The 13,259-nt window shown below is 39.6% G+C and overlaps 1 protein-coding gene and 1 long non-coding RNA gene across 2 annotated transcripts in view; one reads left to right on the plus strand and one right to left on the minus strand.

The window, feature by feature from the left end:
- Positions 1-220: 220 nt before the first annotated feature.
- On the minus strand, positions 221-4,490 carry LOC149732273 (uncharacterized). The gene is made up of 2 exons (XR_016385577.1): positions 2,100-4,490; positions 221-1,793 (listed from the first exon to the last, which is right to left on the minus strand). It is a non-coding gene; the product is annotated as an uncharacterized LOC149732273 (long non-coding RNA).
- Positions 4,473-13,259, plus strand: part of LOC149732274 (uncharacterized) — a 29,074-nt gene continuing 20,287 nt past the window's right edge. The window contains exons 1-2 of the mRNA XM_089883372.1: positions 4,473-5,828; positions 7,329-7,715. Coding sequence (XP_089739498.1) covers positions 5,766-5,828; positions 7,329-7,715 — 450 coding nt within the window. The 5' untranslated portion in view covers positions 4,473-5,765. The remainder of the gene's footprint in view (positions 5,829-7,328; positions 7,716-13,259) is intronic.

Genomic DNA, 13,259 nt, shown 5'->3' on the forward strand with positions numbered 1-13,259 from the left:
GTAAAGCCAGATGCGCTTTGAGTATGAGTATCAAACCTAATCACAATTTCCAGGAAATAAATAAATTATTTATCGATTTTGAAGTACAAATTGTCTCATTATTCATATTGTCTCATTAAATGTAGTTTTAAAAGTCAGTAACTTTTAATATTTTGCGTGTATTCTGTTTTTAAAATTCGATTAGGTCTTTGAATTAGAACAGAACTAAATACAGCTTAAGTAATGTGTCTGACAGTTTGATATCGGACAGGGGGTATATTTCTCATAAGCAAACATTACTCGTACCGTGAAAATGTTAGGACGATGCATTTAAACATAACACAAACAACTAAACTAAGTACCATATAATCACAGCTTTGATTTGTGCGTGTTTTGCGTCAGCGCATGCTTATATTGGCGAAAGATTACAATGTTGGTAACGAAAATCGATTGTGGAAAAGGAGTACAGTTTGCTGGTGTAATTAATACGGACGGACGAGCCGATTTTAACGTTGTTTAATAGGCTTATTAAGTCGTCTCAATATGAGTTATCCGTAAGCGTTTGGGTTTATTGTGGCACTTGAATTAGAACGCTCTTGTGTAACGCTTAATAAAGTATAAGTTGTTTGGTAATTCGGGTATTGAGCTAGCGTACACATACCGTTCAAAGAAAAGATCACATTTGCAGTTTTTATTGCATTTTAGTGTGTTTGCTATTAATAATTCATCTGGTTATCTGCGTTCGGGTATTCAAGCTATACGGTTGATCTAGGGCAGGCCCTGTACCTTTGAAGCTGGGCGACAGATTATAAAGTTAGTCGGTAAGGCGTCTTTATGGGTTCCGACGACTGGGCGCGGTTTGACGTAACTATCATTTATTTGGAATGGAACACCCGCGTTATAGTTTGTACACACGAAGCCTCGAAGCTCAGAGCCTTCAAGTTCGAAGTGATCTAGCGCTTCAAGGCTATACGTGTAAGTGTTGTTTACACAATCGCGGGGGCTTTCTCTAGGCGGAGGTCGTCAAAGGGGGAGGAATTTTTCCACTTTACCTCTGCGTTAAACGGTACCACGTCGGGTGGTAATGCGGGTAATTTATCGCCGCTATGCAACTGACTTAGTTAAAGGCATAAAGAAAGCAAAGCATTGTCGACTCAAGCACGCCTTGCCATTCATAGAACTGCATAAGCACTAATTGTCGGATAAAAATCGATATTGACCGGATTTAAATTTGCGCAACATCAGCGAAAGGTATAATGCAACATACTAGGCTTGTATGATGATGGATTAGCTCACTGGAGCGGTCTTTTTCATTGAAATACCAAACTGACAGAATACCCAATTTACGCAACAACAACGCAGTCGAAATGGATATGTTTTTCAAGCAAACAAGTAACTGACGAAGTTAAAATTTTCGAGAAAAGTACTTTTTCGACATTCTGCAAACAACTAAAGCAGTATGGCCAATAATATCCTGTATACCCTAATTCCGCTGTCTTGTAAATCGCTCATTTTATTAATTTACGTCGCCAGAAGCTTTGTTTTCTTGGTGGTCCCGAATTAAACGTTTTGTAACTTTTCTTTAGCCCAATTTTCTGCAACCGTTTCATGCAAATAACACAGAACACATTTCTACGCATTATATTAAAAATCAGATAATTTTTGGCTGAGTATAAACTTCGTTCCAAATAGCGTCAGCAAATCACTTTTGGGCCGTCCACCAATCGATACTAGATGTCTGTTGTCCCTAAATTCGGCGAGGTATGCCTTGATTCGTTGCTTATAACAATGCCGGTATTTCTCTTGGTGACTACCTGCGTATTATTAGCACCAATTTAAATGACATGACTTTTAAATTAAACACTTTTATTAATAAATAGTTTCATAATAAAGTTTATGTATTAGTTAGAGGGTTTTAGAGTCCAATATTATGATGATTTTTTTTTTCTTTCAAGCGTTATCAGCGTTTACACGGTAATCGTTACATGGACACGAAGGAGTAATTCGCACACCGCTTATTGTGTGTTTAAGACCATCGCTCGAGTTTGCTCAAGTGCTTAGGAGTGTTGACAATAGACGGAGTACTGTACAAGCCGGGAGAGGTCTATCGAGTTAATTACCTGCGCATTATCTTTCGCTGTGTTGCGAGATAGACTTCTGAATGCGTTTATTAAGTACTGCGAAACGGCCTGCAAGCTCTGCCGCATATCCGAATTAGCACCGCTCAAAATCCGAACTGCAGTTTCCGCACTCGTGTGCTATTGTTTCTTTACCGCCTTTGAATACAGTCGCCATTCATATCAATTCTATTGTTTGGGACTGTAAGCGCCGCTTGGCGTTGACGAGATTTGACCGTGGAATGTCTTGTATAAAATTGTGACAGGCTGTGTAGTTCGAGCCTCTGTTCGCGTCCAACTTTTTCTCTGAAACGGGAGAACGAGCACACGAGTTCTGCTGATGTGTCTGGGCACTTAGTGCAGGAGTTTTTATACGCATGGCAAAACCGTGTGTTTTGCCATCCTTTGGATCGATTTGTATTTGACAAGCCTAAATCGTAGTCAAGCCGCTTAGATTAGCAAACGAAGTGTGAAATACCCGTAGAAAAGTCGACCGCAAGCGTTATTGCTATTTTAAATCGCCTCGAAAGTGATAGTGTTTCTCCGCGTCTAAAGATGTCAATAATTTGCTGATGGTAGGCCATACACGCTCTTCCCCCTCTCGACTTTCAGGAGATTAGAGAGAGCAGTTCCTCCGGGCGAGAAATAAAAGAAACTAACTTCTGCTCATAGATTGACGATGTACTGTTTCCCGTTCTGTTGGCGAGTAATCACAATTGCTCGATACGCGGTGTCATTACGCCATGCGAGTACTCCTACAGAAAGTTAGGTAAAATTTCTCAATTAGGCCACAGTCATACAGCAATAGTTACGTCAGAGTTCGTCATAACTAATTTAAACGATAAGATAAATAAGTGGAAGTTCAGAATTACATACAGCGCCGTTTATAAAAAGCTTTCCGGTTTAAATAGCATGAGATTTAGGTATGTTGTTGTGTATACATAAGTACCTGGTTTATCGAGTACAGATTAATATTAAGGTCGATAATCTTTAGGCGATCAATCAATTAAAACAAATTTAACCTTTACGCCTTCAGTGAAATAGTAAAGCAATTGTTTAAGAAATTTGTTAAATTATACTTTACCGTGTAATGTTCGACCAGAATTATGATTTACAATTTAAATAGTACATGTGTGTCACTACAGTTCCTATTGCGTCGGTAAATATATTGTATGTGTAAAGTGCGCCTCGCTATAGGTTGGTATGATGTTTATTAACGTGCGCACTGTTGTAACACATACTTCAGCTTTGTGGCTATTGCCTTGCGTGCATCGATCCGTGGCTTGAAATTTTCAATTGGATTTCGGTCGCTCGAGTCGGGGGTAATTCTTTCTTAATTCTGATCGATCAGATTCGAGTTTGGAATTCGAATATGCGACGAACAAACTGTTCTGCTGTTGCCCGGAGCGGACCGCACACAAAAGACTGGTTTTATTGGCTCTAATCTCCTGATCGCGGGTAATTGGCAGTAGTAAATGTAAAAAAGGAAGGCGGGCCATGATATGCACTTTTACATAGAAAACAACATTTCACCCGAAAAATGAAACGTAATAACGTGTTGACTTTCTATATTTACAGTGCTTCTCGGAATTTATCAACTTTTACCGTTATTGTGGTTCAGCCGTTCGCAGAAATTTTAAGCAATGATAAAACAGCGCACGAATTTGAGACAAAGGAATCGTGCTGCAATAAACACATACTCGCGAAACGCATTCGCCCTTCTCTTCACGCTGAGTTATCCTTTCGTAATTCTGGTGTAATATCCTGTCTAATCGCCACAGTTTTTCACTGCCCGATTAAATGCGCGTTACAACTTTGTATTACATTAGGGTTGAAATCGGCTCGCTTGATTAGCATTGCTTTCACTATATGCTAGAAGTTGCCGTGCGCTAAGACCTGAAACGATGAGACGGTTAATTAAACCGCAACTAATAAGATTCAAATGCGCGATAGCAATTCTCGGGCTACAGTTGAATTATTGTGCGGAAAACGTGAGCGTGCTGTGACGGTGCGACCGCATGGCCACTGTCAACATTTTAAAGTCGCAGACCAGTTGGGCAAGCGATTAATGGTAATTTAGGTCAGCTCGTTTTACGTGGGCAATAAATGACCGAGTTCGCAAATTTGAAATGTCCATAGATGACATAGGTGTCAGCATGTTTTCCTTTTGCCTAGAGGGTTTATTTACGCTTTGCAACCTACATGCGAACATTTCAATACAATAGTATATGTCTGATACATCATTACGTAATGTTGATATCGGGTAGAATATTAGGAAGGAAGTGCGGCCGCGATGTTCTTGTGGTGTGTCATAATATGCTTTGAAATCGTGATGGTTTCTAATTTAAATTTTGTTCATTTCTTTGGCACGGATCGGTATTTAATTACGGCACTCTTCGCTTACACTTAGCAGTTAACAGGTTAAATCGCAGGCAAATTGACGAGAGTTTAAGAAAAAGAGGAGAGTGCGAGAGAAGAAAGCTGCTCCGCGTGATTCGCGCCAAGAGAAAGAAAGAGAAAAAGAGGGAGGAGAGAAACGAGAGGAAAGACTTACATTACACTCGTCTTGTAGTGATGTCATTGTATTTGATGGCATAAGCATTTTAACGAAACAATCAATGAAAGAGCAGGCAGCGTATACTTCTGTGACGTTATACTATGTGTTATTTCGGTAGCCGGAGAAATTAGACAACAACAGTAGAACAGTATGAGGCTATAAATACAAATAAATACACATGACAAATTATGTTTAGAGCAAAAGGATAGCGAGTTTTATTATTCAAATAAGTATTTATATTAAATAGCGGAAAAGATTTTGTATTAGTTTTTTAGTTTGAAATTCATATTGTACAGAAGTGAAAGTCTGTTTAATAATTCAGGAGTACCCATGAATATGCTATTTCGGTGCCTTTAAGATTTAATGTGTACAATGTAAATTGTTCCCCTTTTAAAGTTTTTCAATTCTCCTAACTGTTTATGTCAAGTTAGTGTCTTTCTTTGTTTGTGCGACTTTCAGTTTAAACATTTTGAATAGGTGGCAAAATTATTAGGATAGTGTTCTAGGAAATGGTAGCCGTAATCAATGTACTGTACTCGGCCGGATACTGCCTGCACTATAAACAACGGCGCAATGTGCACAGGAGTCTATGAATAAGCACGAGACATGGCTGACACAAAAGCGCTCACTAAAGGAAATTGCGCCTGTTTAGTTGATTGTAAGCTATTTTCGACCAGATCCGTGCTTGTATTGTTTACCGTTAATTTCAATCAAATTGTACGCGAAACTGCCGGTTTAGGTTATAATCACATACGTTCTCTCGACAGGCGAGATATTGGTCTTAACGTAGTAATTTATTGAACTTTTCATTTTTCTAACAGATTTAGTACTGCTTAGGATATTTAACACAATCGTTTGAATTTGTGGAAGTGATTTAGTTTGGCTTAATTCAAGTGAGGACCAAGGATTATTTTATTTCACAATGAACACTTTCGATGTCACAGTCGCTTCGGAATCGAATCAACATTAATCTCCGAATCACCTTGTTTTAAAATCGAACACAGCGAGTTACCCCCCAGTCTGTACTGCGGGACTCGCAACGTCAACACAGAAACACTTTGGCCTCGCTCTCCGGCAGCGCACGAAGAGAAAGAAAGAGAGAAACAGGAGTAATGACGAATCGACATCACAATGCGAACCCGAGGAGCGCGGCGCCGAGGGGAGATGCTGTCACGGTAAATAGCTCCCGATAAGACAATATAAGTTTAGAAATTTGTATGGATCACGAATTTATCGCGTATTTACTTTAGGCCCATAAAGCGCGACCGCTTTAGGTATCACCTGTTTTTATTTTATACGGTTAAGATTCCCGTTTTCTCATACATTAATTCCCGCATTGACGCAAATGGAATTTATGTACATTGACTCATATTTGCTTATCTAGGCCGCGCGACCCAGTCTTAAACTGTGACGTGGAATTTTGTTGCTATAAGTTATACAACATTTAACTATCCCTGGCTTCCACCGCAAAACTGTATTTTCGATGCATAATTCTTGTGACTGAGTATTTTATCAAAGTTTAAATACCCAGCTCCAATTTTCGATTTTCGTCAATTAAACGCCCGCCCTTAAAGTGCTCTTGGCGTATTGCTCGCCGCGCATAAGGTAACCCATACATCATCTTATAAAAGAATATTTTTCGCAATCTTAATTTGTTAGATCGAGATCGAGCCTAATAAATAATGCATACCCCACCCAAAGCCGGGCCCGTTCATTATTGGGGAGTTCTCCATAAACTAAACCGCAACAGATCGGAGAATACAACCACGTTGGGCAAGCCCGCTAGAAATAGCTGCCGGATACTCTGCCGCAGATATGCATAACAGCATAATATGTAGCACTATTATCGATTTTAAAGATCACGCGTTGTTAGCGTGCAAGAAATCCGACGTATATTCTAAACCAACGATACGTGAAGTTGAAATTAGCCACGCCCAAACCGATAGTTGTAAGGGCACCACACATCGTGTTTCTTTTGCGGCTTTGATTTTTCTTGTCCAAAGGTCACTTGGTTAAATGACATTATGTATAGTACTCTGGGGTGTGAGATACTGTTAGCACATAAATTCCAAACTTCCTAATCGTGTTTTAAATAATTACCAAAGCTCTTTCAGGGTCGCTGCGGTTGCTTAATTCTGTAATTGTTTTGTTTACTACCAAATGTGACGGAAAATAGATTAAAACCTGTCCCATCTTGCCCCCACCCTACTATACAATTAGGAGTTTTACTATTTCGAGTCGTAGTATGGCATAATGTGACCTCCAACCGTGTAAATATTGTTCTACGGAAGACTAGCGTAAGCGAAAATTACAATGCCAGATCCCCGCGGGCATTAGGCCAAAACAACGCGAGTATGGCATGGACGCTACAACACGTGTCCTTGTCCGATTCAATTAGGCAAACCAATACGAATAATGAACCATCATTAATGCGCCATTTGCTCTTGAATTTCGCGGTTTTTATTTCCTTATGTCAAGAGCGTACGATATTTTACGCATAATGGTTTAAATATTGGTTTAATTGTGCTTATCATTAGCTTGTAGTGTTTAGTATGCCTCTCCAATACTGAGGGGCGAGGGAAGTTTCATTCGTGTGGGTTCGCTTGTCGGACCTAGTATTATTGTAAGAACCTCGTCCTCAATCCATCCTAATTCCGCCCTTTGTTTCTTGGCAGTGGGTGGGCGGCAATTGCGGTCGGCATGGATCCTACGTCTTCTACAAAGCGTTCCGCTACCATATCACCTCTGAACCGACACGATTACCCTCCTTGCCAAATACACCACGCGGTCGAACACGAGACCGGAGGCATCAGTCCGAGGCCTCTCGCTCTGATGACGCAGACTCGCCTGATGACGTAGCTCGTGACGTCATAGGCACCGAAGAGCGCATATTGGCGCTTGGGGAATTCTTCTTCGTTCAATGCCGCCCCGAAGACCCTGTGTGCGTTGGTGAGCTACAGCTGCTTTGGCACGACAAACACTCTGGACAAGACCTTGCCTCTACAAGGTTATATTACTTGCCGGACACTACACCGGCTGGAAGGACATCTCAACATGGTGAAGTAAGTTTAAGTTCTATTTTAAGCTGCATGTATTTCAAAAACTCTTGTATGCTGTTATCAAAGGGCAAATATTAGCTTTGGTTCGAATGCTCATCGGTTTACTATCGGGACAACAAGTACCTGAGCCACTCATAAAGTGTAGCTTATTGAAGGTACCGGCTGTAAAACGAGACGTCACTCTAGCCCTCATTCGAGTACCAGTTAAGTGCCATGCAGGTTACTTCTCCAGCGTACGTGTCATCTCTTCTAGTGCTGCCGCTCGCAGTCTCGGTTTGTGGAACGCAAAAACATTTATCAACGGGGGCGTGTAACCGCAATGTTTTGCATCCACAAAAGCCGCCTAATGTCGCGTTCGTTTCTTGTCAGTGACCCCACTTGTATACAACATATGTCCATTCGCTGTGGAGAATCGCATGTTTGCTTGTCTTGATCTGTTTTGATTTCAACTACCGAACACACGCTGGTTGTGTAACACTCCACAACTTTGGCTCACGGCTGCTTATCTGCATTTTTGCGTTTTGTATCAACACACGAGTATCTTAATGAAATCGCGGCGGTTACACTCTCTGTGATTATTATGTATGCACCACGACATTGACCTTGGTCGACTTTTACCAACCCGTATAGTCTGGAATTTGCAAAACACATATTTTCATTTCATAAGTGTAAAAATACGAAATCTTCATTCGATGGATATATTACTATCATATAAACAAAAACTGGTGTATATAAAATCGCTGACAAGCCCTGTATTTCGAAAGTGCAGTGCTCGTATTATCTCATATTGATTAGGGCGTAGGTGCAATGGCAGTTTTAACAGTATCACTTCGTGTTTAGCCGCTGCTCTATATCGATTAGAAATTATCGTCTACAGACTGGAGCAATCAAAGCTATTGTAACTGCAAACATAATACCAACTCGCCGGAATTCAAATTATTGATCCGTATTCTCGGCCGCTTCGTGGAAAAATTGTAATAATCACCGCAGTAAATATGCACGCCCGGAGAAACTGTCGTCTTCTGTTCAGCTAATTGGCCGAAATGATCGATAAGCAAAACCATAACCACAGCTATGACGTAACAAACCTACCCGCGGGCAAGGGAACCAGAGATTATTTGTTACTCTTGAGGTAATCGCTTCGGTTTTGTGATCGTTTCAATGAATTCTTCTTTTGTGCTTTCGTCAATTGCTTTTTACGGTCCACTGCGTTTGGGGTAATGCGGAAAAAATGAAAGTGACGTCATATCGATGGAATTTTGACGTCATCTGCGGACGTGAAACGCATCCATTTAAATTTGGGTGAAATGGGATTGTTTTATTGCAAGTTTCGTGGGGAGTATTCGTATCAATGAAAGTACTGTTTGTTTAATTCGCCATATATGTCAAGCGGGCAGCGGCTTAACACTGTAAGTGAAGCATGAAGTGCGGTATGTCTTTTGAAAGCAAGGGTGCACTAACCCCAATACTTTGCGACAATAGATATTCAAATATAACCAATCGGTTAAAACTTATAAAACAATGCACGCAAAAAAAATATTATTAAATTTAATTAATTCGCTCGTGAGATTTTGAAGTAAATATGCCTCGAAAACCGAGACTGTCGAAATCAATATATAAACGGACGAGATTGGACCCATAATGCTTTTAGTTTTAAGCAATGTTGCGTATCAGCTTTGACTTTCAGCTGCTGGGTAGCAGGCCAGGCTGCGCCAGACCGCGTCGCATTAAATATTAATTCGAGCATAGAGTCTTGTACTGCCCGCGTCGAAAAGCTGACGGAATGTTAATCACTTAGTGGCTCCATACAGGTGATAGGTTACCCAACAAGTAAAAGTGATACTGCTCATCCGAAACGTAACAAAAAGTGGTTTGCCAAATTTTTTCGGCGACGTGTACGTTTTTGTGACAGGTTAATATATTATAATGACAATGGCGAAGTTCCAAAATATTTTATATTCACTTTAGCATATCATACAAGCCAAAATAAACGACTCCGCCTGTTTCGCATGAGATTATAGACCCACGCTAACAGATGTTTCACTCGTCGAACAATTGGAGCCACTGCTCCCACTCCGCTCAATGCTCTTATTCTCTTTTATTCTCCTACGCGAAGGCCGCGCTCGCGGACTTGTTTCGATGTGAACATTTTGTTATTTATGTGCGCCCTAATCATCGCTTATTATGGGTCACGCTGTTGCGTCTCGCACACTTTCAAAGCTGGAATGCTGATTGCCGTGTATTCATTTCCCGTTCTAAAGCACCGATTTGTCTAAAAAAAAAATTGAAAATTTTGCGGGCCGATTTTCTATGAAAAGTGTTGTCTTACAAAACACCTCGCATTTTCGTGTAGGATTGAAAATGGTATATAGATTTCATTTTCGTTGCTGCGGTCTTAACAGGCACTTGTAAAATATCGCTCTCATTTACGCGCCACATTTCCTTTGACGTTGATTGTTCTGGCATAATGGGAAACTTCCCGTATGTTTCTTTATTTCTCTTTCAGAGCAACTTACTCATAATGGTGTGTGAGAAGTGGTGTATTAGAATTCAAAGATAGGAAATCGTTTTACTGGACGATATATGGCCGGTCTGTATACAATACTGTCTACGCCAAACAACATGTGACCACAATGCGAAATTTACTGCGAATTTTAGTAAGCTGCCACGTAGGTCTAAATTTGACGCAAAGTTATCTGGTATTTTTTAAATGAACTCCGTTGAATTTACAATACGTAGAAAAAACTGCCTTAAAAATAGCTCGGTTTATCCTTACAGTAAAGATTTCAATTATTTCAAATCACCAGCTTGTTATGTTGTGGTAGGATACAAAACTTCCAGCGGTTTCCACTACAGACTAAACTTTGAGCATCTGGTTTCAAATTTAGTTCTGAAAACCGTTTCCTTTAAACGTTTAAAGTTTATCAAGAAGTCTGCTTGGGATTTGCCATCCTACTCAGTATTCAGCAGCAATGCAATATTAGTGGGGAAACTGAGATTTATATTGACAATCGATAGCTCTTCAAGTGTAATAAACCAGCACTCACGCACACCTCGTTTCGTGGTGTAACGGCTGTTGTTTAACAAGGCAAAATACGTAACAAGCAATTTCTTTATGACCGCACTAACTCCATTCGATTTCACCAGATCAAGTCAGCGTAGTGCGCGCGCACACACACGTATGGTGCGTTGCCATGTACCCTACAGCACACGCACTAATGGTTTGTGTACTCAGCCCGTTTACTGTCAGCGCACTTAATAGATTAAGAGCACAAATATATCCTCATTTCGAAATTCTGCGACGTGCTTATTGATTCAAGGATCGTTAAATTGAACATAAACCCAATGTCGTTTTGCTTCGAATTCTATTTAGCGCCTATGCCTGTCTTTAAACTTGATTTAAATTTTAGTATTAAAAATTTAACCAAAGGGCGTTTATAAGATAATTTGGCATATGCCTTTTCTCAAAAGTAGGGTATCGTTTCATTTGGCCATATCGAGTCACAGCATTTATTATTCACCGATCCGTTACATAAACATCTGTTTGAAATTCAATTTCCTTTAGCGGGGTGGTGTCTTCAAGACGACACACGTAAATACGTGTAATACAGCTACTGAACCGTGTTGTGCGTATGTCGCGCCTTCTAACCATTCTCTATTTCACGTTCTCCCACTCCTCCGGTGTTCTGCTTGTTTCTTTCTTTATCTTTCCGCTCCCACCCCCGCGCCCCGGTAACTTCATTATCTTGCTTGTGATTGATTGATTCCAACAAGGCAGTGTAAATCGCTCAACGCGGGGTACTCTATTCGAGAAAATGTACAAAAGTATTTGATCACAAAACCGACAGTTTAACAAACTTCTTTTGTGTCACCCCCAAAGATCAAACCAATTCAAATAAAGTACAAATTATAATTTTGACAATAATAACCGATGTGGGTTATTGCGTAACATTTATACACCTCTTCAGTTATTTCTTAATATACTATATTTAAAAGACAGTATATGGTAATTTATAATAGTTGTCAGAATTCTTAAATATCATCTTATTGTAAGTCTACAGGAAACGTTCCTATTGATGTTTTTGATCAATAGAATCTTTCATTTAAATGCAGGTATTGATTTAGTGTACAGTTATACTGTACTAGTTCAATATTTGTTTCCAAATTATCACAAAAAGTTTTAGTGCAAAATTTTATAGCACTCTGTTTTGTTATACTTTTGTTGTTATAAAACACCAATAGCCTATTTACAAAATTCAAACGAGTTTTTGTTCTACGCTTGTCCGGTTGCGTTTATCGCTGGCTATTGTATAGCAGGACAGTCCCATCTCTTTGTATACATAATGACATGACACCACCGGTAAACCTCCACGTAGCGTTGTAAACCATCTGTACTGTTTCTGGTACAGACTCGGTTCGCCAACATTAATTAGAGCAGTAGCGAACTGCTGTACTACCAATTAACTTACCTAATAAAATAGACTTTCAATTACAAGTTATACTTAAGAACAAGCACTTGCGAATTTAACATTTATAATGCTGTATGCCTAAGCGCAATGCGGCCATTGTTATCACTAAAAAGATCACATATTAAAATAGATTACATAACTTAAATATTACACATTACCCTGTGCGTCAGAGTTATAAATTCAACATACAGAATTCATTTGTATTTACGGTGTTGGTTAGAAAGGTCACGAACCTAATAATGTTGTCATTGGCGCAAGCAACTTGCTTACGGTTAAAGGGCGTAACAGCTATCGACCCACGAGTTCAGTGATGCGCTTCGTATATTTTATCACCGGTTTTATTTACTGCTGCGGACTTTTAGCTTTTGTGTTTTGTAAGCAATTTTGCAATCTTAATTTTCGTTGATTTTTTTTCGCTGGAAACACTGGCCGCCAGTATTGTTTCTCGTTTAGGAAGTTTGAACTATGGTTTGCCACATAAACTGCACAACACAATGCGCCGTTATATAAAATGCACTCAGCGAGTACCATAATGTTATCCGTAAATTTTAGGAAAATTTTAAGTTAATTTAATAAATTCCTTAATTTGGTAATTGAAACCTTAACTACTTAAATCAAATGAATGTCCACTAAAATAAGTGAGTTAATTCTAAAGCTGTTTTATCAAATGTACCTCTAGATTAGACAGGGTGACTAGCTTTTCCCTCTTAAATTCTGGTAACCCGATATCGCCCACGTTTTGGGCCATAGATAATTGACAAAAGGCCCGGATTACTGAAATGCTTGTGGCTTGAAGCTGTCATGTCAATATTCGGACAGCCTGTTTTAAATATGCGACTTTATAAATCGGTCTTCCCAGTAATTTCTTATATCACATATGCGCTGTTTACTGCAGATATAGTACTGTGGAGTAAGATGGATACCGTTAGTATTTAATATCCCATACATCCTAATTGTGTTTTTTACTTTCAACAAAACGGTCTTAAGAGTCGTGAGGATACAATTATATTCTGCAACTATTCTTTGTTTACTAACAAATGTGACAATAAACCAGAATGAAAACATACCCCACCCCACT

This window comes from Ciona robusta, chromosome 8 (genome assembly GCF_009617815.1).
Source record: "Ciona robusta chromosome 8, ASM961781v2".
Classification (NCBI taxonomy): Eukaryota; Metazoa; Chordata; class Ascidiacea; order Phlebobranchia; family Cionidae; genus Ciona; species Ciona robusta.